Source organism: Marmota flaviventris, chromosome 1 (genome assembly GCF_047511675.1).
Source record: "Marmota flaviventris isolate mMarFla1 chromosome 1, mMarFla1.hap1, whole genome shotgun sequence".
NCBI lineage: Eukaryota > Metazoa > Chordata > Mammalia > Rodentia > Sciuridae > Marmota > Marmota flaviventris.
The window spans coordinates 215658128-215679964 of NC_092498.1; the positions used below are offsets into that span (position 1 = coordinate 215658128).

The 21837-nt window shown below is 56.4% G+C and overlaps 2 protein-coding genes across 4 annotated transcripts; both read right to left on the reverse strand.

Annotated features, from left to right (window-relative positions):
- Nucleotides 1–315: 315 nt before the first annotated feature.
- Map2k7 (mitogen-activated protein kinase kinase 7) lies at nucleotides 316–9891 on the reverse strand. 3 transcript variants are annotated; one of them, XM_027954845.2, is made up of 12 exons: nucleotides 9689–9890; nucleotides 7893–7940; nucleotides 4879–5020; nucleotides 4633–4699; nucleotides 4402–4515; nucleotides 4195–4314; nucleotides 3935–4042; nucleotides 3665–3844; nucleotides 3491–3571; nucleotides 3246–3388; nucleotides 2610–2655; nucleotides 316–2500 (listed from the first exon to the last, which is right to left on the reverse strand). In XM_027954845.2, exons 1-12 carry the CDS (start codon nucleotides 9810–9812, stop codon nucleotides 2366–2368), a joined length of 1308 nt encoding a protein of 435 aa, XP_027810646.1. In that variant the 5' UTR covers nucleotides 9813–9890; the 3' UTR covers nucleotides 316–2365. The 3 variants fall into 3 exon arrangements, with proteins under 3 accessions (XP_027810646.1, XP_027810648.1, XP_071459341.1); XM_027954847.2 differs by lacking the exon at nucleotides 7893–7940 and having other exon boundaries at nucleotides 9689–9889; XM_071603240.1 differs by lacking the exon at nucleotides 7893–7940 and having other exon boundaries at nucleotides 4402–4699; nucleotides 9689–9891.
- Nucleotides 9892–11611: 1720 nt separating this feature from the next.
- Lrrc8e (leucine rich repeat containing 8 VRAC subunit E) lies at nucleotides 11612–18737 on the reverse strand. Its single transcript, XM_027954986.2, has 3 exons — nucleotides 18664–18737; nucleotides 15507–15649; nucleotides 11612–14798 (listed from the first exon to the last, which is right to left on the reverse strand). The coding sequence occupies exons 2-3, from the start codon at nucleotides 15642–15644 to the stop codon at nucleotides 12549–12551; spliced, it is 2388 nt and encodes a 795-aa protein (XP_027810787.1). The 5' UTR covers nucleotides 15645–15649; nucleotides 18664–18737; the 3' UTR covers nucleotides 11612–12548.
- Nucleotides 18738–21837: the final 3100 nt, after the last annotated feature.

The following is a 21837-nucleotide window of genomic DNA, read 5'->3' on the forward strand; positions in this document are numbered from 1 at the left end:
GGCAACCCTGGCCTTGGATGGGCTGCCACCCTGGAAAGCAGGGAGCGGGGGTGGAGGACTGAGGGTTGATACCAGAGCTGGTGTCCAAGGCCTACAGGGATTAGGGGCTTCTCTCTTGCTTGGCTCCAGATCACTGGGGAGAAGGGGTACCTGGACCTCACAAAGGCCACTTGATACTCAGTGAGTCACTACAAATACCCCCTCCCAAGCTTGCCTCAGTTTCCCCCAATGCAGGGGTCTCATCCACCTGAATGGCGCCCCTCCTCTGGCCCCTTCCCAGGTCTTACCAGCCCCATGACACGACAGACTCAGAAGAAAAGGGAAGGGTTTTATTCTCAAGCGTCTAAGGATTTACAAACGAGGGCATTTTATTTTAAAAAGGAACAGGGCAATACTGGTGGCCTGAGAAGGGGTTCTTGGGCCGGTGGGCTGGGCCAGGCCACCCCAGGACCCTGCCCACCCGACTGTCCTCTGGTCCAGAGGGACGGCTGGTGACGGAGGGGAAGTCTTGGGAGGCAGGGAGGCAGGAGCGACTCCCCGGAGCTCCCACTCAACACTGAAGGGAGGGCATGGGTGGACACACACAAAACAGAAAATAAAGTTAAATAAAAACAAACCCAGGCAGCCCAGCCTCAGGCCTGTGCTGGCTGTGGGACCAGCCAAGGGCCCTTCCAGCTGCCCAGCTGCCCGAAAAGGCAGGGGCCAGGCCTGTTGACCCGCGCCCCCATCCCCTCACAAAGGAGATGAAGGTGCCTTCCCTGGGGGGCAGAGAGAAGGTGACTTCTATTTCGTTTTAAACATGCGGCATGTGTGAATATAATAGTGTAATGAGTCAACAGACAGGTCAGAGGCTCGGCTGTCTAGGCCTATGCTGCTTCAGCTGCGCACAGCCAGGTTCCTCACCTTTGGTGTTGGTTGGTTTATGTTTGTGATTTAATTTTTTTTTCTTTTTTGTTTGTTTTCTTGTCCACTTGATTTGCATGCATCATCAACAAAAAGGAAACACACCCATCCTGCTCTGGCTGCTGCAGTGGGCTGGGGGCAGGGCACGCTGGCCCAGTCCTTCCCCATCCCAGGCCTCAAGGTGGCCTGGGGGCTGGCCAGCTCCAGCGGGCAAGCTGAGGGTTGCTCAGGGGCTCGACACTCCCACACCCTGGCCTGCTCTCCCCTGACACTCCAGCCAAGCCTATCCCTGTCCCTGTCACGTCCTCAAACCTCCACATCCGCTCCCTCTGCCCTCAATCCTGACTTCCTCCTGCCCTCCCCCAGCTCCCTGGCCCCACTCCTGCCTTCCAGCCACCTCCCTGATGCCCGCTGCTCCCTACTACACCCTTCACCACCTTCCCTGAAGGCCATCCTGCATGGCCGAGGCCCCTTGGGCTCCCTCCACTGCCTAAGCTCTCAAGTTACCCCCAAGCTGCGGCCAGCCTCCAGCCTCAAGGGTGGAGGAACCCCCAGAGCCCGTATTTGGCCTCTTTGGGCCTGGGACCCACCAGGAGCAGTAGCCCAGGCCCCTTTGGCTCAGCCCCCAGTCCCAGCCCCCCCAGTGCCAGAGAGCAGTTGGAGGCCCCAGCACAAGCAGCTAAACATGACTTTGGTAAAAGTTTCTGAAGGTACCGACACACCCCATGAGGACACACTCTCCTCATCCCCCTCCCCCCAACACCCCACCAAGTACAATAAAATACAATAAACTCCAAAAAGGACCCCCTGAGATCAAAGAGAGAGAGAGAGAAAGAGAAAAGAGAGAGAGAAACCAGTCCTGGTCCGGCTGCAGTCACAATGACCACTCCGCCATCCTGGGGTGAGGACTCAAGGAGGCCTAGGTAGACCCAGAGCTCCCACAGAGGGGTGGGGTGTCCGAGCCCAGGCTTGAGCCAGGAGAGAAGCAGGGGACTAGAAGGAACTGGGGAAAGCCAGACAGGGACAGAGGGGTAGAGAGGAACAGGGCAGAGGGACATGGAGAGCAAGCACATGTCAGGGAGAGGGAGGGCAGGTGCTGGAAGTGTGGGGTGCAGATGTGGGAGCTCTCTCCTGGCCCCTGGGGACTGCCCAGCCCAGAGGTTTCGACTGAATAAATAGCGAGTCTGCTGGCGGCCTGCTGTCTTCCATTCACAGTGTCTGTCACCGGACGCACATAGCCGGCTGACCCCAGGGTGGGGAGGGCTGGGGACCAGTAGGCCCATCTGTCCACGGCTGGTGGGCAGGGAGTCAGGGGTGATGGGTGTCCCCTACTTTCTGTCCTCAGCCCTCAGTGGCCGTCCAGAACCCAGGTTTCCCCTGGCGGGCAGCTGGGTGGCCAAGTGGGGAAGGGGGGCCTATAGCCATGCCCCTGGCCCCTGTGGGGCTGGCAGCCACCGTGTGGCTACCTGAAGAAGGGCAGGTGATGTTGGCTCAGGACTCCACTAGTCCGCGGTGACTCTGTCTTCGCCATGACATCCTTGAACCAGGATGCCACATCTACCTCGAGCGTCTCATAGCGCTTGATGAAGTTGTGTTCCTGTGGACCCGAGGGGCGGGGCTTAGGATGAGGGGTTTTTCCTCCAGGCCTCGGCTTGGGGGGGGCTGGGTTCCCAAATGGCAGGGCAGGGCAGGGCCACCGTACTTACAAGTAGCTTATTATACTTTGGTCTCTTCCTGTGATCTTTAGTAAGGCTGGAGGAAGAGGAGGAAGGGGAGGGAGGTGAGAGTCTGGTGGGGCAGGCTGGGCTGCCTCCCCGCGTAAGCCCTCTCTGGTGAGCCAGGGGTCTTCCAGATCTGTTCGTGGCTGGGACCTGCCAAGCTGTGTATCCCTGAAGTCTCCCAGCCAGGACATATTGTAAGGCCTGGCCTGGGACCTAGAATTAGAATGGGAGGTTCCTACTAGAGAGTTGGGTGGGCTCCCAGGAGACTGGTACATGATTTCCTGAAGACTTTACTCTCCTTGCTAAGGTACAGTGTTTAGGGCTGCTGGCCCCGAAGCAGCACCATTCATTCACAATATCCTGTGGCAAAGCCCACTGACCACCAAATACCCATTGGGCCAGGTATCAACAGGTCCAAACCCAGCTCATGGTTCTGTACCAGCTTCAACTCCTGGCACAGCCCCTGGTTGTAGCCGGCCTGAAGCTGCCAAAGTACCATCCCTGGGTGGCCTCTCCCTCCTCTTCCTACGCCAGCCTTCTCTAGCAGCCCTGAGCAATGGGCCACACCTGGCTTCCTGAGGCCTCCCAGAGCAGAAGAGCAGGGCAAGTAGGGATGCTCACCAGTCTTTGACGAAGGACTGAAAGTCCCCCGAGAAGCCCATGTGACCCGGCAGGAGTGGGGGCTCTTCCTGTAGGACTTTGGTGAGGACCTCAAAGTCCGTCTTGCAATTCTTGTAGGGGAACTGTCCAGTTGCCAGCTCCACCTGACAGGGAGACAGGCAGGGCTGGACTGGCGGGGAAGGAGATCCTGCCCTCCTTTGCTTCCTTACTCCCAGCCTGAGGGTGGAGGCAGGGTCCCAGCTCACCAATGAGATGCCCAGGCTCCATACATCTGCTCGGATGTCATAGTCAGGCTTGGTGGGGTCCGGGGGGTCAATGCGCTCAGGCTACCAGGAGGGAGAAAAGGATGCACCTTCAGGACAGGGGCCAGTGTCTCAGACCCCATTCCACCTTCCCAGCTCCACAGGCTCCCAACTCACCGCCATGTAGGCAGCACAGCCGGCACTCCGTGTTTTGGCCTTGGAGTCCACCAGGCGGCCGCTGATGCCGAAGTCACAGAGCTTAATCTGGCCCCGCTCATCCAGCAGGATGTTTGAAGGCTTAACATCGCGGTGGATCACGCCATGCTTCTCCTTCAGGTAGAACAGTGCCTTTACGATCTGCAGCATGGACAGCAGAAGACTCCTGTGAAGGGGGGACATGGCCTGGGGCCGTCAACCCAGTCACATGAGCCCTGGCCTGCAGCTCACCGCCACTGTCATCTTGCCCAGGATCCGCTCAGGGATGGGGCCCTGCATCCGCTTCTTAAGCTTCTCGGCACATGTGCCCATAAGCTCCATGGCGATGAAGACATCTGTCTGCAGAGGGAGGGGTGGCACATGTGGCTTGGGGTGACTGTGCCTTCCTGTCCACCCCAGTCATGCTCTGATCCCCAGGGAAGAGGACCCTGTGGGGGCAAAGGGCACCCTGAGGCTTCCCCATGGGCCGGGCCAGTCAAGAACCTGCTCACATTGGTGATGAAGGTGCCGAAGCACTGCACAATGTAGGGGCAGTCGTGGCTCTTGAGCACCACGTCCAGGTCCATAAGGATGCGCTTGTTCTCTTCCTTGTTTCCCGATCGTCGCATTTGCTGCAAGAAGGGATGGCCAGGAGGGAACCTTAGCACCAGGGACGCAGAGAATGAGACAGAGATCCAAAAGGCAAGGACTGCACTCACCTTGACAGCAATAATGTGGCCTGTCTTCCGGAAACGCATCTTCCACACCTGGCCGCAGGTGCCACTGCCCATCTCGCCCAGGTTCTCTAGGTCGTTGATCTCTGCCTGATAGCGCTGGCAGGTGGGAGAGGGAACAAGGCTGGAGGGTCCCAGGGCTTGTCCTCCCACCCCCACCCCCTGGCCCAGCCGTATCCTGCCCTCCTCCGCCCAGATGCTGAGCAAGGGAGGTACCTGGCCCCCAATGGTCAGGTAGCCCGTCTGCTTCATGATCTCCTGCAGCTTCTGGTCAATCTCGATGCTGGGGACAGGGAGCAGGAGTTGGTGAAGGGGTTCCTAACCAACCCGAAGCAACCCAAGCCCGCACACCAGTGTTCCCCAGACTTCACCACCCTCTCACCGGGGCTGGCACAGCAACACTCCCCATGCTGCCCTGCTGAATGGGCCCTGACCTCCTGCCAGCCTGCTCTGACAGCTCACCTCTCCATGCTGCGTGGTGTGAACAAGGTTGACGGGAGCCCCAGCATGTGGCGGGGTCGGGCAGGGGGCGTGGGGTGCTGCGGGGAGCTCTCTGAGGACGGTGAGCGGCTGCCCCCATCGTTGGCCAGCGGGAGCTGCAGGGCTGGGGGGTTGAGAACCAGAAGCAGGGAGGGGGTCAGCACCCAGCTGGTCTCAGCTCCAGGCCTGACATTCTGGGGATAGGTAGGGACCCTCATCTTCCCCTCCCTCGTACTCTTCAGCCAGGCTGACACAGCCACCTGCCCTGCTGGCTGGGGCCATCCTTAGGGTGCCTTCTCCTGCCCCCTGTCCTAGAAGGATGGGGTAGGCTAGTGGGAGAGGGTGGTCCCCAGAGGCTGGGGTTTTTTCCAAAGTCTATGATAACGAAGAAGTGAGGTGGGGACCTGGTAGGGACCTGTGGCCAGGCAACCTCCCTGACACATCCCTTTCTCCCCTCTGCCAGGAAACGGGCCCAGAGTCACAGTGCCCACAGTGGCTCATGCGAGGATGGACTACTCCCCAGGACCAGCCTGGGCCCTGGCCCTGCCACCAGCACTGCATTAGGCAGCCAAACAAGAATGAGGTAGACCACCCTGGTGAGACAGTGGGCACAGGCCCCTGGCTTCTTGCTGCCTTGCCCCATGTTCTGCTCCAGGGTTAGGGAGAGCCACCCTCTGGCCAGCAGGTGCCTCCCAGTCAAGCCTACAGAGCTGAGGCCAAGGGGCCAGGGGCAGAACTCCAAGCTGGGCCTGTAGGCCTGTACCCTCAGGTAAGGAGATCTGGGTGGCACAGCTCCTCCAGAGGCTGGTAAGGCTGGGCAGGGTTGGGGACAGGGTCAGGGAGGGGATTTGGTGCTGTCCAGTGGCCTGCATGCGGACAGCTGGGGCATGCTACAGGCAGGCAGGCAGGCAGGCAGGTAGGTAGGCAGCAGGCACCCAGGACGGGCAGGCGGCATTACGAGGTGGGAGGGCAGGAGACAGATAGACAGACAGGAGCCAAGACTTAGGGCCCAGCTGTATAGAGGAGGCACTGCAGAGACAGGCCAGAGAGGGGCCCAGGACAGCAGAGCAGGTTCCCTGAGGATAAGGGTCTCCCTGCCTGGTCTGTCAAGGGGTGGGAAGCAGGGGTTGGGAGGCCAGTGTGGCTCCTGGACCCTTCACACTCCAGAGGACCTGGTGCCCCAGAAGGGTAACAAGCTTGCTTACCTCTGGCAACTGGCTATAAGAACCCTCCAAGGGTCACCTTCCCAGGAAATCCCAGAACCTGCCACTCTCCCAAAACCCGCCACAGATGTCCCCTCCCCTCTTCATATCCCCTGCCTTGCCATTTGGGCCCAGTGACCAATGGGCAGAGAAAGACAAATATGCTCCAGTTGTCAACGAGGCCCTTTCCTGACCCGGCTGGCCCGGGACCTTGACCTTAGCCAGTGAGAGGGCATGCAGAGGACCCTGACTCAAAGTCCACCAAAGGATGCAAGTCCTGCCAGAGCCGGGCTGGAGTCAAGAAAGGGCCGTGCGGGCATTGCTGGGGCAGCACTCACTATCCTCACCTCCCATTGCTCATGACTGCACAGACTCTGATGTCCCTGTGCCTCTGCTCCGTCCTGTCACAGTCCTGATTCCTTGGTGGCACCTGAGGGTACCTGTGTTCCCTCACATTCGGCTCTCAACCCCATGAGCGGTCACTCTAGGAACCACACAGGTCTTGCCCCTAGAGCTATTTGGGCCCCCTTTGTCCAGTATCATCAGCTCTCTGGGGTGAGGACCACGCCCCCAGGTGCCCTAAGCAGTCCCCTTCCCTGAACAGTCCACCAGCCCTCCAGGGCTGCCAGCCCCAGAAAATGCAGCATGGTAGGAATCTGAGGTGGGCTGGAGTGGGGAAGGAAGACACACGAAGGCCCGAGAATAGAGATCACAGAGGGGGTGCCACGTGGTGATGTGGACAGAGTAAATGCAAGAGGGTGAGAGGGAGAGGGACGGTGAGAATGAGTGACAGAAAACCAAGAGGAGCCTTAGATGTGCAAGCCATCAGCACAATATGCACGCACACTCACATGCAAGTGCACACACGTGCACACGAACACACACACAACACAGCATGGCATGACCTCCCCACCACATGCAGACAGGCAGAGCCAGCACCCCCTTTCCTCTGACACATCTGCACACACACACACACACAACATTGAGAACATACAACAGTCCCACCAGCCACACGCACACACCCACCTACAAAGCAGACCCCACCTCTGCCAACACAGGTGCCTTCTCCTACACACAGGGCCACACCATACCCAGGAACCAGCACAGCCCAACTGCCCATTATGTCTACTCCCAAACATGCTGGCACCAGAGCAGGGACATCTGCAGGGCTGTCCCCTTCTGCCTCTTTCCCTGACACCTTGCTTAAATCCTATCTTCTCCAGCAGCTTTTCCTGAGCCAGCCCATGCAGAGCCTGTCTCCCAGCTAGAATGTTCTCCCTAACCAGGAATGTGCTCATTGTCCACTGATGGCTCTCCACTGCATCCTCAGTTCCACAGGACAGGGACTGGGTCTGTTCTGTTCACTGCTGTATCCCTGGTACTGAGAGCAGGCACAGCACACAGGGGCAATACTCATTCATCCAATTATTGAGATGGACCAAACAGGCATAAAGCACTCACCTGGTCTCACATTCTCCATTATACGCACACGCGCACGCGCACACACACACTCACCCCCTCAGTGGGCAACAGACTTCCACTCATTAGGGGAGCCCATTTCCTCCTCTAGGGAGTCCAAACCTGAGCTCAAGAGGAAGGAGGGAGGGATGAGAGGACAGAGGAAGATGGGGCTGGGCCCACACTGCTCTGGTGGACTCAGAGAAAGTAAGAGTGAGAAGAGGAGACAGAACATACACATGAAGCATGGGGCTAGGGGGATGGCATTCTGCGGCCAGGGCAGCGGTTAGGTCAATGGTGCAGATGTCCAAGCGGCGATGATAAAAAGGCTGGTACCTGCTCGCTGGGACGGGGCAGGAGCAGGGCTTAGAGTGATCACAATAACTGGATGGGAAAGGAAGAAAAAAAACAACACCACGATAAATCACAACAGAAATGGCCGATTTGTCCAAAAGAAAAGAAATCAAATCATAATGAGGAGGAGGGGAGACGCGAGGCACCAAACTGCAGAGATGGGTAGAAACTGACAGAGATGGGAAGGTGGGGAGGATGGGATGGAGCTGACAGACACAGACACCTGGGGGGGACTCCTTGGGACCTGCCCGCCATGGGCCTCACTGGGCCTTGCTCTGCACTGGGAACAGCCACTCTTAAGGTACCCTGGAACCCATAACCAATCCTGTCTCATTTATGCTGGGGCTGGATACAACAGTCCTGCAGGACCTAGCAGGGACCTTACTGGTCTTGGCCAGGCTTCCAGTCCCCAATAACATCCAAAGACAGTATGTTCACCTCTGGGATTTCTCTGGGCCCCCAAGAGATTCCCCAGGGAGGAAACTGAACCAACCCATGTCTAAAGAGAGATGGATGGACTCTAAATAGGGACTGAGGGAGGGTAAGACTTGAAGGTCAAGCGACAGTGACCAGGTAGTAGACAGAATTCTGAGATATCAGGGGGTGCCTTCCTCCTCCTGTCAACCTGACAAGGAATTATATAACTTCCAGGGTCATACCAAAGAGAATATGACAACTTTTTTTTTTTTGCTAGGTCAAAAGAGAGACAGAAAGGGTCATCATGAGGAGGGGGCCAGTCACAGAGTCCATGGGGAGGGAGAAAAATCCAATTCCTTCCAGCTGAAAAGACTTGGGAGATGGGTATTTGTGAAACACAATGAGAAGGCTATACTATCCCAGGCCAGGTGTGTGTGAAGGGTTGGGAAGACAGCTGTTGATCCAGGACAAGATGCCAGGGAGGAAGGCATAGATCAGAAAGGAGGCATTTGTGTACTGGGGAGCTAGACCTACCCAGTTGTCCAGGCCTGGTGTATGTGTGTGTGTGTGTGTGTGTGTGTGTGTGTGTGTGTGTTTTGAGGGAAACAGTCATTTGAATCCAGAAGACAGTCACCACCCTAGGAGATGGTGTGTATTTCCAGAGGGCTAGACATCTCACCAAGAGAGTGGCACTGAAGTTAGTCACAGGGGCATGGGGAGGCCTGTTTTATGTGGGAGGGGGTCACTGAGCCCAATGACAAGGTCACCCCAGGCTGGGAAGAAAGGACCACCTGATATAGTCATGGTGTCAAATGGGAGAATGGAGTTAGAAGGATTATATGTGTGTGTGTGGGATGACCTCGGGTGTTCCCAGGCCAGCTGTGTGACTATGAGTGTTAAAGGATTGTCAGCTAAACGCAAGGCTGGACAGTGGAACTCTTGACAGTCACTGCTACAGAGGGACTGACGGGAATCCTTTTGGGACATGACCACGTTTGCCGGGGGCCCAGATGGGATAACAGTCGCGTGGGTACGGGTGTAGTTCAGTGCAGGTGACAGATGCTCCGGTGACCGCGGCGATGGGGGCGGGTCAATGGGTACGGAGGCCTGGCCTGCGGCCTGGTAACTAGCTCCCAGACCCCCAAAGAAGGAACCCCCAGGCCCTGGGAACGGCCGCTCGGGAACCCGCCGGCCCCACGCCCCCCGGGTCACCGTGACCCTCTCCCTGCGGGCTGACAGCGGGGGCGGGGAGGAGCACAGCGAGCGCCCCGGAAGCGGGGGCGGGGCCTGGTCCCGGGGGCGGGGCCTCCCGCGGCGCGCGCCCCGCCCCACCTGCCCCTCCCCCACGCCTCCGTGCTTACTGGGCCTGGGCCGCTGGGGGCTGATATCCAGGTTGAGGTCGATCCTCCTCCGGGCCTCGCGGTTCTCCTGCTTCAGCTTTGCTTCCAGGCGGGACAGCTTTTGCTCCAGGGAGGACGCCGCCATCTTCCCCGCCGCCGCCGCCGCCGCCGCGCACTGCCGGGCCGCCCGTCAGTCCGGCAGACAAACACCGCACTGCGCCTGCGCCCGGATGACCCCGCCGAGCCGCCGTCTCTCCCTGGATGGCGCATGCCCGCGGCGCGCACCCGCCCTGCCCGCGTGCGAAACTCCGCGCGTGCGTATTTAGTCTCAACCCAGGGAGAACGCCTCCTAGAGCTCGCGGCGGGCAACGTGCAACACACCCGCGCACCACTACCACTGGGGTGCGCATGCGTAAATTCCCGAGCGCTCCGCCAAGAGGCGCTGTGTGTAAACCCACGTTTATTTAGTGAACGGTGTGTGGGGTAAACGGCGCACATGCGTAAAGAGGTGGAGACGCGGTCGCGCGCTTGGCTTCTACTGAGCGAGTGCACCAGCTGTCTGTCTCCTGTGGTTGCCGTAGCAGTGCGTTTTCATCTCCTCGCTCTTCCCGCCCCGAGTCGGGTCCTGGCAGCCGCACCCTCACGGAACTGGCTTCCTCCTCAGTGCTTCATTAGGATCCTGTTATGCTTAATTGCTGACTGAACGCCCGTTGGCGTGCGGTGCGGCCTCCTCACCATAATTATGCATCCGTGGGAAGCCCTTTCCATTTCAACTAGTCCCAGCAAGCTCAGGGTTGGACAAGACCTGGCGGGAGACAAGGGCTCTGGAAATCCAGCCTTGTGACTTCTCACCTCGATGACAGGGCCAAGGTCAAGGCCAAAATTCCTGGCCACACTAGCGTGGGACCTTCAGAAGTCCCACCCCCATCTGTCCCGCTTCAGGACCTCCAGAATTAGTGTGGGCCCTGGGGTTACGTGCTTCTGTCTGATGCCCCCCCGCCCCCCAGCCTAAATAGATCCTTTTAAGGGGTAAGGTGGGTGCTGGGGAAATGCCCCTGTCTGAAGCCCTGGGTCCCTCAATAGCAGCTTGTGTCTGCTCTAAGGTGCCAGGGGAAAATCTGCATCTTTGCAGACACTTGGCAAGTGGCCAAACCCACGAGGTGAAGTTGTGCCAAGTGCCCTACTCATTCTGGAGTCCAACACGGGGAACACCTTGGGATGGGCTTTGAAGGCTTCGGACTCCTGGTGACGACTTGAGGGTGGAGCAGTCACTCAAATGTGGATTTAAGAGGATAAAAGGGAAGGGAGAGGAAAGGGATTCTCTGGGAAAACATCCAGGCAGAAGACACCACCAGATTTTTTCTTCTAATGGGAGGAGGTCTTTACCTTGCCCTCCTGAGCCCCTTTGGTGCCTCTCTCCTAGGACAGAGGCATCCTTGATTCTGGCAGATAGGTGTAGCCACTTAGTTCTGTGAAATAGGTCTAGACTTAGGTCGTGGTGGTGACTTGGAACAAAGTAGCCCGTGCAGAAAGGAACATCAATCAGATGCCTGCTGGCGGAAACGCCTGTCAATCAGCCAGATCTCCTGACTAACACCTGTCAATCAGCAGGATCCCCTGGCCAATCCTGGAGTTCAGCCAACTCCCCTGACCAACTCCAAGGGGGCAAGGGACCCTAAAAACACCTTTTCCTGTCCCAAGCCCTTCCCTTCCTGCTGTAAGCCCCATAAAAGTCCAGTCTGATCAAGCTTCCAGGCGGTTTCTCCTCAGACCCTTCTCCTGCCCCGGAGTGATATCTCAATAAAGCCTCTTTCAGCAGCCTTTTAAAATCTGCCTCCTTTGGTCGCTGCCCACCTCGCCTGATCTGATATAGACAATAACAGGAGTGTACATAAAAGATCAGAATCATGATTATTTATTAAGCATCCAAAGGTACATGTCCCCCCACCCAGGGAACATCCAAAAAACAAAGCCCTTGCCTGTCCTCAGAAAAATGTAGACGCCACAGCAGGTGTTGGCCAACCTTAGGAAGTCCATGAATAGTCCTCTGGGGGAAACTGTCAACTGCCTGAGGTGGCTTGCAGAGTTTTGCATGTGCGTGATAGGAGCGTTTTTTTCCTAAGGAAGGAGATGCCCAGCTTTCACTGGGTTCTCAAAGGGCCAGAATCTAAAAGTGGCACAGAATCTAGACATTCAGGTAGCTATTCTTTAGGTTAGTGTTTCCATCATAGAGGCTTAGGACTACCTGCATCATAATTACCTAGCATGCTTATTTATTAGCAGGTCCCTGGCCCCCACCCAAGCTCCTGAATGAGTCTTTCAAGGGTGGGGCCTGAGATGTTCTGTTTTGTCCTAGCCCCTCAGTTGATTCTGGCACATAGCCAGATAGGAGGACGATTGTTCTTGGTACACATGTCTGTAGCAAAGGACTCATAAATAAAGACTTAGCATCAAAGTTGGCGTGGAGGTTGGGGAGCTGGTCCTTGTGTCTGTGTCCTCTCCTTGGGAGAGAACCCCAGATGTAAGCTGCTTTGTTGGTGGTGGGAGGGTTGGAAATCCCATCGGGATGTGTCCCCACTCCCATATGTGACACTAATTGAGCTGGAATGTCCAGAGGGAGGGCATGCCAAACAGCCAAAGACACAGGTGTGGCTTTTGTCTGAGAATTCTTGAGTTAATCCTTCTGTATGGGGTTCCACCCCAAATCCACAACTTCCTGTGTCTCTCTAGACAAACCAGTCCCAGGATCTTTCCTGGACCCCACAAAGCTGACATGTCTGCCTCTCCTCTCCTGGCTGGACCCAGTGGCCCTTTCTCATGGAAGACACTGCTGGGGCAGAAGCATCCAAAGGCCTCTACCTCCACCTTCTCCACCCTGTCTTCATTCCTCCTCCATCCTCTCCCGCACCTCTGCAGGAAGACCCTCATAAAGGGTATCCTCCACCAGCAGTCCCGCCTTCTTGAGTCCCGTGCAGCTGCCGAGTTCTCCTGGCAGTGCCTCCAAACGGTTGCCCTTGAGCTCCAGGCGGCTGAGGGCCCTGAGGGCAGCAATGTGGGGTGAGAGGTGGCTCAGGTGGTTATACCCCAGAAGCAATGTCCGAAGCTTTCGGCAGAAGAACAGCTCCTCTGGCAAGGCCTCGAGGGCATTGTAGGAGAGAGCCAGGTGCTGCAGGTTCTGGAGGAGACCCACCTCGGGTGGCAGGGAACGCAGCCCATTGTGCGCCACATCCAGCAACCGGAGGCCCAAGCACAGGCCGAGCTGAGTCGGCAGGGTCTCAAGCTTATTGTGGCTGAGATAGAGCTGCTCCAGGCTCCTGAGCTTCCGCACATGCTCGGGGATATAGGCAATCTGGTTGTGCCACAGCCTGAGTGTGACCAGCTTCCGACAGTGCTGGAAGCTGAGGATCTCCTCGATGGACCGCAGATGGTTGTCTTTGAGGTCCAGCTCCTGCAGTGCACCTAGGCTGAAGATGGCATGGGGGATGCGCTCCAGCCCGCAGGCCACCAGCTCCAGCTCCCGCAGTACCACCAGCTTCTTGAGGCTGTTGAGGGCAAGCAGGCGGGCCCCGTCATTGTGCAGACTGAGCCGCTGCAGGTGCCCTGCCACATCAGCCACGCTGGCTGGCACCTTCCCGGCATTGCTGCGGAGGGACAACGCTTTGAGCTGCTTCAGCTCCCGGAGGCTCTCCAGGGTGGCAGCCCGAGCCAGCTCTGGAGGAAACAGGCCCTCTAGGTGCAGCTCCTCCAAGCCACGCAGCCCGAACACCCAAAGGGGCACTTCGCGGAGCTCTTCACATTTGACGCGGATCACCTTCAGGCGGTCCCGCAGGAAGATCTGTGAGGAGAAGGGCAGCCGGGCAGGTGAGTGGAGCAAGCTGAGCTCCTGAAGGTGAACCAGCTGCGAGAGGCCCGGGGGGAAGGTGATATCACAGATGGCCTCCAGCCGGAGCGCCTCCACCTCACTGAGCTCAAAGACAGTGTCCGGCAGCCCAGGGAGCATGCAGAGGGCCAGCTCCAGCCGGCCCCACGCATTGCGCTGCAGCTTCTGCCGAAGCTTCTCAGGTGTCCACTCGTGGTTGAGGTTGAGTTGCTTCAGGCGGCTCTCACTGACCTCTGAGAGGAAGACAGCGAAGCGCTTGGAGTAGAGCGAGTCATACTGGTCTATGAGGTGCAGCATGAAGGCAAAGTCGTTCTTGACGTCAGGGATGTCGTTCATGCCTGTCTCTTCCCGCACAGAACGGAAGGAGTACTCCTTGAGGGGCCGGTGGAACAGCCAATAGAGGGTGTACAGGCAGGTGATGCCATAGACGCACACGAAGGAGATGTAACAGAAGGCCAGCTTGGAGAAGAGGTGGGCCTTGGTGTGGTTGCAGCAGAAGCTGGCATAGCCGGTGACTTCTGAGGTCTCCACCCGACAGGCCACCAGAAAACTGATCTTCTCCACATAAACCAGGTTGTAAACCAGGATGGCTAAGAACTTGCAGACTTTGAGCACCGTCTGCCGGATGTACATGGTGTAGAGGATGTCACCCTCTTCCACGTGCACTCGGAATTTCTTGACCTTCTCAAACAGGGCTTTTGCCTGCTCGCCCTCCTTTTTGTCCAGCAGGGTGACGGCAGGAGGTTCAGTCACCACCTTCTCAGGCTCTGCCAGCACCTTTTCCTTCTCTCCCTCACCTGTCTTCCCTGTCCCTGTCCCCGCTGTGGTCACCACGATCGCTGCAGCCCGTCCGGCAGCCGGGCCCTTGTGGTTCTCTCCAGAGACCTCAGACAAGGCCCGTGTGGTCCACGGTGAATCAAAACACTTGCCCAGGATGGAGATGAAGTGTTCGATCTTGGAGCTGGTGCCAGGAAACTTGAACCAGAAGCTGGTGCAGACCATGAAGATGAGTGTGTGGATGACCACGAGGTAGGGAAAGTACTTGGCGTACCAGTGGAGGGCGGTCTCGTAGCACAGCTGGTTGATGAAGCTGTACTGCTGCAGGTCCAGGTTGTTCTTGAGGCCGCTGAGCTGCCGGAGACCTCCCATCTGCTCAGAGACCCCCCGAGGCAATAGTTGCCGGCACGGAGCCTCTGATAGGTTCTCCCGGGGTTCATGACTGGGCAGACAGATGATCTTGTCCTGTGTCACCTGAGAATGAGGAGGTGGCAAAGCAGAGTGTTGGGATCATGAAGCAGGGGGCAGGGGACAGAAGCAGGCTGAAGGTGAGAGACCCTGGTCCTAGACCCTTACCAGCTGGCTGACTGTGGGGGGTGGGTGCTAAACCTCCACATCGGTCCTTGTCTGAAAAAAAGATGTTGAAGTCCTCAACCTCCAATCCCTTGTGAATGTGGCCTTCTTTGGAAAAGGGTCTTTGCAGAAGTAATCAAGATGAGGCCATGAGAGCGAACCCTAATCCAGTAGGACCGTGTCCTTATAGAAAGGGGACATTTGGACATAGACACAAGGAGAATGCCACAAGATTTCGGGGCTGCCAAAGCCTAGGAGAAAGATGGGCACAGATTCTCCCTCACAGTCCTTGGAGGAACCCCGCTGCCTCAGCACCTTGATCTCCACTGCCCTCTAGAACCAACTGCACCGTAATAAGTTTCTGGTGTTTAAGCCACTTGGTCTGTGCTGCTTGATGTCAACAGTCTTACCAAAGTCAGCAACCGCAGTTCTTTCTAGATTCCAGGGATAGACAGAGTGTTGTGAAAGCAGGGAACACCACAGGAGGACTCAGAGGCCACCCCCAGTGGTGGAAGGGAGGTAAGGGGCCAGAATCGGTCTGCAGGCGGGCAAGGGCTTGACAGGAAGGCTTCTAGTGCGGCCTTGCCCCTCGATGGCCCGGTCCTTTACCTGGAGGGTACAGCCAAAGACCCCAATCATGAGCATCGCTATGGTGAGGTACTCGGCCAGCACGTCCCACCAGGGTTTGAGCACCTTGAATGCTGGCTGCTGTTCGGTAAATTGCTTGAACTCAGCCACGGGGATCATCTTGCCTACAGCAAACAAGGAGACAGGTATAGAGAGATCATGAGGAAGGGGTGCCTTCCTGGCAGGGGGGCAGACACAGCCTGTGCTCCCTGACAGGAGCCATGTGCCCAGCTTCTCCTCTTAGGCTCCCCCCTGCCAGACCCCACCTCCTTCCCAGAGCCAGGGCTCCAGATCTTGCTGTTTCTCCTGCCCTGATCTGACTCTGTCTGCCCTCTCAGAGCTCAATAGGGACAGTCCACAGGGTTCCTGTCCCCCGGCCTTCCCATGTGGCCTTCTCCCCAAACCCAGCATGCCCCTCCCACCCTTGATGCTGGAAGCCCCAAAACACCCACTTGGGGCTGCCTGACTCCAGCCTAGAATCTCACTGCCACCGGGCAGGAGAGTGCCCCACAGCTCAGGACTTCCGGGGTGTGGGTCCCCCACCCCCTCCAGGGGTGCTCCTGGGCACCACCTCCAACCTCTAACCTGAAAAGCCGGCTGGCAGCCTGGCTGGAACCTGGCTGGAACCTGGCTCTGCTCTGGTTACCAGGGCCCCCGGGGTTAGGGAGTGGCCCAGCCAAGGTAGTCAGCCCTGGGGGTGGTGTGTGACCTAGACACCAGAGTTTCCAAGGGGGCTGTACCCAGCGCCTGAGGTACAAACTAGAGACTGGGCTCTGTGAGGGAGGGGAGTGTTGGCTTGGCCAAGGGTGGAGGACCACAAGTGGAATGCTCCCGGGTGACACCTACAACTGGCAGGGAGCTGCACTGCCAGGCTCCTGGCTTCCGGCCCACTCCTCTGTCCCTGGCTTCCTTTTTGACCAAGGTATCATTACTGCAATACAGTCTGGCCAGCCCAAGTCACAGACGGGGGCGAGGGGCACAAAGCTGGGACGTCACCCTCTGAGGCAGGCAGCCACTTGCCACGGCTGGGGGGGGCGGGGAAGCGCAGGGGTCCCTAGGCAGCTCACCCTTGCCAGCTTCGGAGCTTACCCATCTCCATCACCTCTCTCTTAAGCAGGCTTCTAAGAGTCTCCTGTCCCCATCCTGTCACTGGGCAAAGGCTGGATTAGGTAGAGAAGGGAAGCCCTGGCTCTTGTCTCATCCCTCAGCCAACTGTGCTCACATCTCTGCCTCCCTTTTTAGTCCCCAAAGGTTTTGTAATGACTCCTGAGTGATAAAGTCAGGGTGGGGATGGTGACACAGAATGCAGGTTTGCCCACCAGCCCTCAGGCTGTCCCTCACCACTTTCCTCTGAGGCTCCCACCTTCATATGGGGGATCTGCAGGCAAGGAGGCGCCCAGGGTCTTCCCGCACATGATGGACACTCATGTCCGCCCCATTCACCCAGAGTGCAGGATCCTCTCACAGTGGCCCATCCCCCACGCTCACTAACACTCCCAGGCCTACACCAAAAGCCAAGGAAGAATATTTCCAGCCTTCATCAGTAGCATCTAATCCAGAGAAAAGCCCAAGCAGCTCAGCAACCCCAGGGGATGACTGTACATGGTGGCCATTCAAAAGGGACACCTGGGGACATTTTGGAGCACACACATTTGTGTATGAGGGTACACACTGAGCAGAAGGAAGACCCAGAACAAGGGAGCTATAACGTCTGTGTTGAGTTTCAGCCACTCGCTCAGGGTGGCCTTTGAGGAATGCTGTTTCTTTGCAGGGGACAGTGGCAGCAATGCCACCCACATACGCTGGTAGGAACCAACTCCTTGTCCTGGTCACCATTCAGGACCCATCTCACATTGATGTAAATTTCACCCCCTGCCTGCCCACCCTCCTGGGTGTACAACCACAGGCAAAAAGACAGAAACCCTCAGGGTCCCCTTGGACTTCTCAGTGACTCCAGGGGAGGCGGATAAATCGGAGGCGGATGCAGGGGATTATCATTATCCGTCTCCATGACTCAAACCTGTTGGTCCCAAACCTGCCATTAAATTTCCGCAGACACAAGGGTGCCCCCCCCCCCATGTCTGAGCAGAGCTGGTGGCAGAGTCCAGAAAGAGGGGCTGATGGAACTTGGGTAGGGGCAGAAAAAAATGGCAATGGGGACCACACTCAATGTGTGCCATTAGATGTTCTCAATGTGTCATTTCTCCCAACTTGGAGAGCTTGGGTGCTGGGCTCTTGTTTTCCAGACTTGGAGGAGAGATGTGACTTGTCAAGGTTTCCATCCCAGTCCCCTCACCTGTCTGTTTGACGGCCCTTAATGCTCTGTCTCAGGAAGGCACCTCCCACAGTGATATGGCATCTCCACAAAAAGAACCCTGAAGGGGTGTTCCAGAAGGTCAGGATGGGGGTCTCACCATCTAGGACCACCAGGCCCCTCTCCTGGGCCTCACTCCTGCTCCCTGTCTCTGGGCCCCTCAGGCCTCTTGCTCCTCATGATGTGGTGTTTAGTTTCCTACTGCTGGAGTAGAGGTGGGGGGTGCGGGAGGCAGACCCCTCCTCACCCACAGCCCGGAAGAAACAGCAGGCTTTCAGCCTTGAAGAGCACAAAGTTCAACTCCTGCTTTTTTCACAAGGGGAACTTGAGGTGGGGAATGGGGGAGCATAGCCCACTTAGCAGATCTCTGACCAGCCTGTGGACTCAGCCCACCAGCACAGTTTCCAAGCTTCCCTTGCAGGAACTTGGGGTCTGGGGAGTGTTGAAGTTCAAAAATCTCAGAAAGCAGCTGGTGCGGACCCCCAGTGGAAAGGCTCTGGGGCTTTGAGAAACTCGCTGGGACAAGTTGTCTGACCTCTCAGTCACCAGCCCCAGTACAGGATATGGAGATCGCGACCCCCAAGGTCCACCCCTGACGGTTGAAGGTTTCCTTACTTGGCTGGGTCTGCCTGGTTCCCAGGACAGGCGACCTTGGGGCCTGCCTCTGTTTGCGCACCCACCCGCCAGCTCCCGGTGTGTCCCGGACGTCCCGCCCAGGCCACAGAGTCTGCAGCACCTGAGCGATCCTCCCTCCGCGGGATTCCAGCGCCAGTCCGACCCCCACCTGGTCATCCCACGCCCGCGGGCGGAGAGCCCCTTACTCACAGCTCCGGGGTGGACGCTGGGCCCAACTCCTAGGTCTCTGGGAGCGGAGCAGCCCGGACTCCCGCAGAGTTCCCGGGCGGGTTCGCCAGGGTGAGTCAGGGCGAGCGGGCGGGCCAGGAGCCGGAGAGCCGCCCCGCCCCGCCCCGCCCCGCCCCCGGACAGCTCGGCCCGCCTCGCTGGTCCACCCGGCTCTGGGCGCCACACGATCGCCGACAGGCGAGGGGTCGCCATCCTGCTCTGCCCAGGTGGGCGCAGAGCCGGCCCCAGCGGAGGGGCTTTAGGAGTCTGCAGTCCAGCTGCAAGGGGGGAAACTGAGGAAACGGGAAGTCCTGGGCTCTCAAAACTATATTATGGTCGTCTTTCTGGACAGGTGTCAGCAATGGGTGGAAATGTTTCCCCCAACCCTTACTTGAGGCACTGCCAGTTGGCCTCGAAGCCGACCAAGACACAGGTGACCAGAGTCTTCAGATGGAAGATGGCTCCTTTTTGAGGAGCAGGGGAGGGGGGGGGGCTTCCCTCTACTGTTCTGGCTTTGGGGTAGGAGTTGGGCCTAGCCCAAAGCAGCCAGCCCAGTGGGGGTCCTAGCCTGACTGTCCTTGTCCAGACTTGTGGCCCACCCTCGGGGAAGTTGGGGCAGGCTGCTCCCAGATCCTGGGGGCTGCAGGGAGGGGCCAGAGAACTCTGGTAGCTGGGAATGGAGTTCTAGTCTGGGAACCCCACTTCTGGAAACCAAGACTTTGCCTTCCCACCACCACCCTAACCTTGCTGTCACCTAGTGGGGAGCCTGGCCTGGGTCACAGAATAGCAAATCAAGCAGACCTCTCTCTTAGACCTGGAGGCGGCCAGGTCTGAACTTTGATCTACTCTTGGTCTTAAAAATCCCTTCACAAGGGAAAGCCCAATAGCCCCCTCCCCCATGGAGGAAAAGAAAATGTCTGAGACAGCCTGAGGCATTTAGAGCTGGGCTCGCCTAATCAAAGGCCCTCTGGGTACTACCGCAGGCAGTCCAGAAACTTCTTGGGTGTTCATTAGATTCTTTGTTTTTTTGTTTTGTTTTGTTTTGTTTTTGGTGCTGGTGATGCAACCCAGGATCTCACCTGTGCTACTCAAGCCACTCTTCTGCTGAGCTACATCCTAGACCCAGAGTTTCTTTTCTAGACAGACATTAAGTACACAAACAATTGCGGGAATAAGATAGTACCAGATTCCGACAAGTGCTGTAGTTATAACAAATCAGGCTGAATCAGTGGCCCCGGAAAAAGTGTTCCGAGGACCTCCCGGAGGCTCAGACCTTTCAGAAAGGTTGTCCTTGGGATCCATGCCCCGGAGGTTTGTTTGCAATCTATGCAAATGCTAGTCTCCTTGTGCAAGAATCCTAGTCAGTGGAGTACCAGCCCTAGTCACTTGGCTTTTGCTTCCTGCTGGCCCTTGGAACGGTGCCTGACACAGCAGGCATTAATAATTGATTGATGGATGTGTGATTAATGGAAGGTTGTCTTGGTTTGATCTCCTCCAACCTCACCCGCGGAGAGGAGGAATTTGATGCAAATAGTTTATCTGGCAGGTGATCCTGGGGATAAAGCAGTAGGGAAATGAGGAAGTGAGACTAGGAGGAGCAAGAAGCCAGTTTATTGTTAATGAGGATAAAAGGCAGGTTAGTGCTGTGGGCAGTCTGAAGTCCACTCTGCTGGGGGAAATCTAGGAGATGATGGAGACACCTCCAGGTTCTTCCACCAAAGACGTGAGGGAATTGGAAGTATCTAGCCACCAGCCCATCTGTCATTGAGAGCTGTTCTGGAGAAGGGGAATGGAGGGGCGGCTCTCTGGCCCTTTGGCCCTCCCTGGGCATGGGCACTGAGAGTGCTCAGGGACACTGATAGGACTGCAGGGGACCTGCTGCAGTTGCAGATGTCTGAATGGAATGGCTGGGTTGTAGCTCAAATCCTGAAAATGCCTTCCAAGTGTTCTATGGGAAGCTCCCACTTCGCAATCCCATTCCTATGGCAATTTACCTAATGGTAATATCCAGCTTTTAAAAAATTGGTAAAATACACATAACGTGGAATTTACCAGCTCCAGTTTCTAAGTGCACAGCTCAGGGGCATGGAAGACATTTATGTTCTTGTGCATCCGTCCCCACCATCCATTGCCAGACTCTTGTTCATTTTGAAATTAACTCTCCCTCCCCTCCCCGAGCCTTCATACCCGCCATTCTACTTTTTGTTTCTATGAATGTGTCTATTTTAGGGACCTCATAGAAGTGGAATCATACAGTATTTGTCCTTTTGTGACCGATTTCACTGAGCACAATGTTCTCAGGGTTCATCCACATTGTAACATGTATCAGAATTTCCATCTTTTTAAAATTTTATTTATTTATTTATTTTTATCTCCTTCCCTGTCTCTGGTACTAAATATTGAATCCAGCCACACTTTACTATGGTCCCTTTTTAAAAAAACTTTAAAATTTTTTTTGGTACGGGGGGGTGGGGGGGATTGAACTCAAGAGTACTCAACCACTGAGCCACACCCCAGCACTATTTTGTATCTTATTTAAAAACAGGGTCTCAACTGAGTTGCTTAGCACCTCGATTTTGCTAAAGCTGGCTTAGAACTCACAATCCTCCTGCCTCAGCTTCCTGAGCCACTGGGATTACAGGTGTGTGTCACTATGCCTGGCAAAAAAACCCAAAAAACTTTTAGATTTTGAGACAGGGTCTTGCTAAATTGCTGAGGCTGGCCTCAAATTTGTGATCCTCTAGAGTTGGCCTCCCCAAAGCAGCTAGGATTACAGGTGTGCACCATCATGCCTGGCAGAATTTTCTTTAAAACTGAATAAAATCCCATTGTATGGATGGACCACATTCTGATTATTCTGTTTACACTTGGCTATTGTGAATAATGCTGCTATGCTTATGGTGGGGGGTACAATCTCCTTAAATTGTCATTTGCAATTCTTTTGTGTAAGTCCTGGATTGGAATTGCTGAATCATGTGGTATCTATTTAATGTTTTGAAGAACCTCTATACTGTCTTCCACAGGGGCCGCACCATTTTACTCTCCCACCAAGAGCACACAAAGATTCCAATATTTCCACATTCTCACGAATACTTGTTATTTAATACCCTAAGATTTTGTAAATGTGAATTTCACAGATCTGTTGCTGAGTAACAA

Bases quoted from the DNA above. Each gene is read 5' to 3' on its own strand.
- Map2k7 (XM_071603240.1), bottom strand. From the start codon at position 9,812: ATGGCGGCGTCCTCCCTGGAGCAAAAGCTGTCCCGCCTGGAAGCAAAG. The intron at 3,845-3,934 runs GTGAGCTGCAGG...TCCATGCTGCAG, and splicing joins TGGGCAAGATGACAGTGGCG to ATCGTAAAGGCACTGTTCTA. The intron at 2,656-3,245 runs GTGAGCATCCCT...CTCTTCCTCCAG, and splicing joins CAGTCCTTCGTCAAAGACTG to CCTTACTAAAGATCACAGGA.
- Lrrc8e (XM_027954986.2), bottom strand. From the start codon at position 15,644: ATGATCCCCGTGGCTGAGTTCAAGCAATTTACCGAACAGCAGCCAGCA. The intron at 14,799-15,506 runs GTAAAGGACCGG...CCTCATTCTCAG, and splicing joins TCTTTGGCTGTACCCTCCAG to GTGACACAGGACAAGATCAT.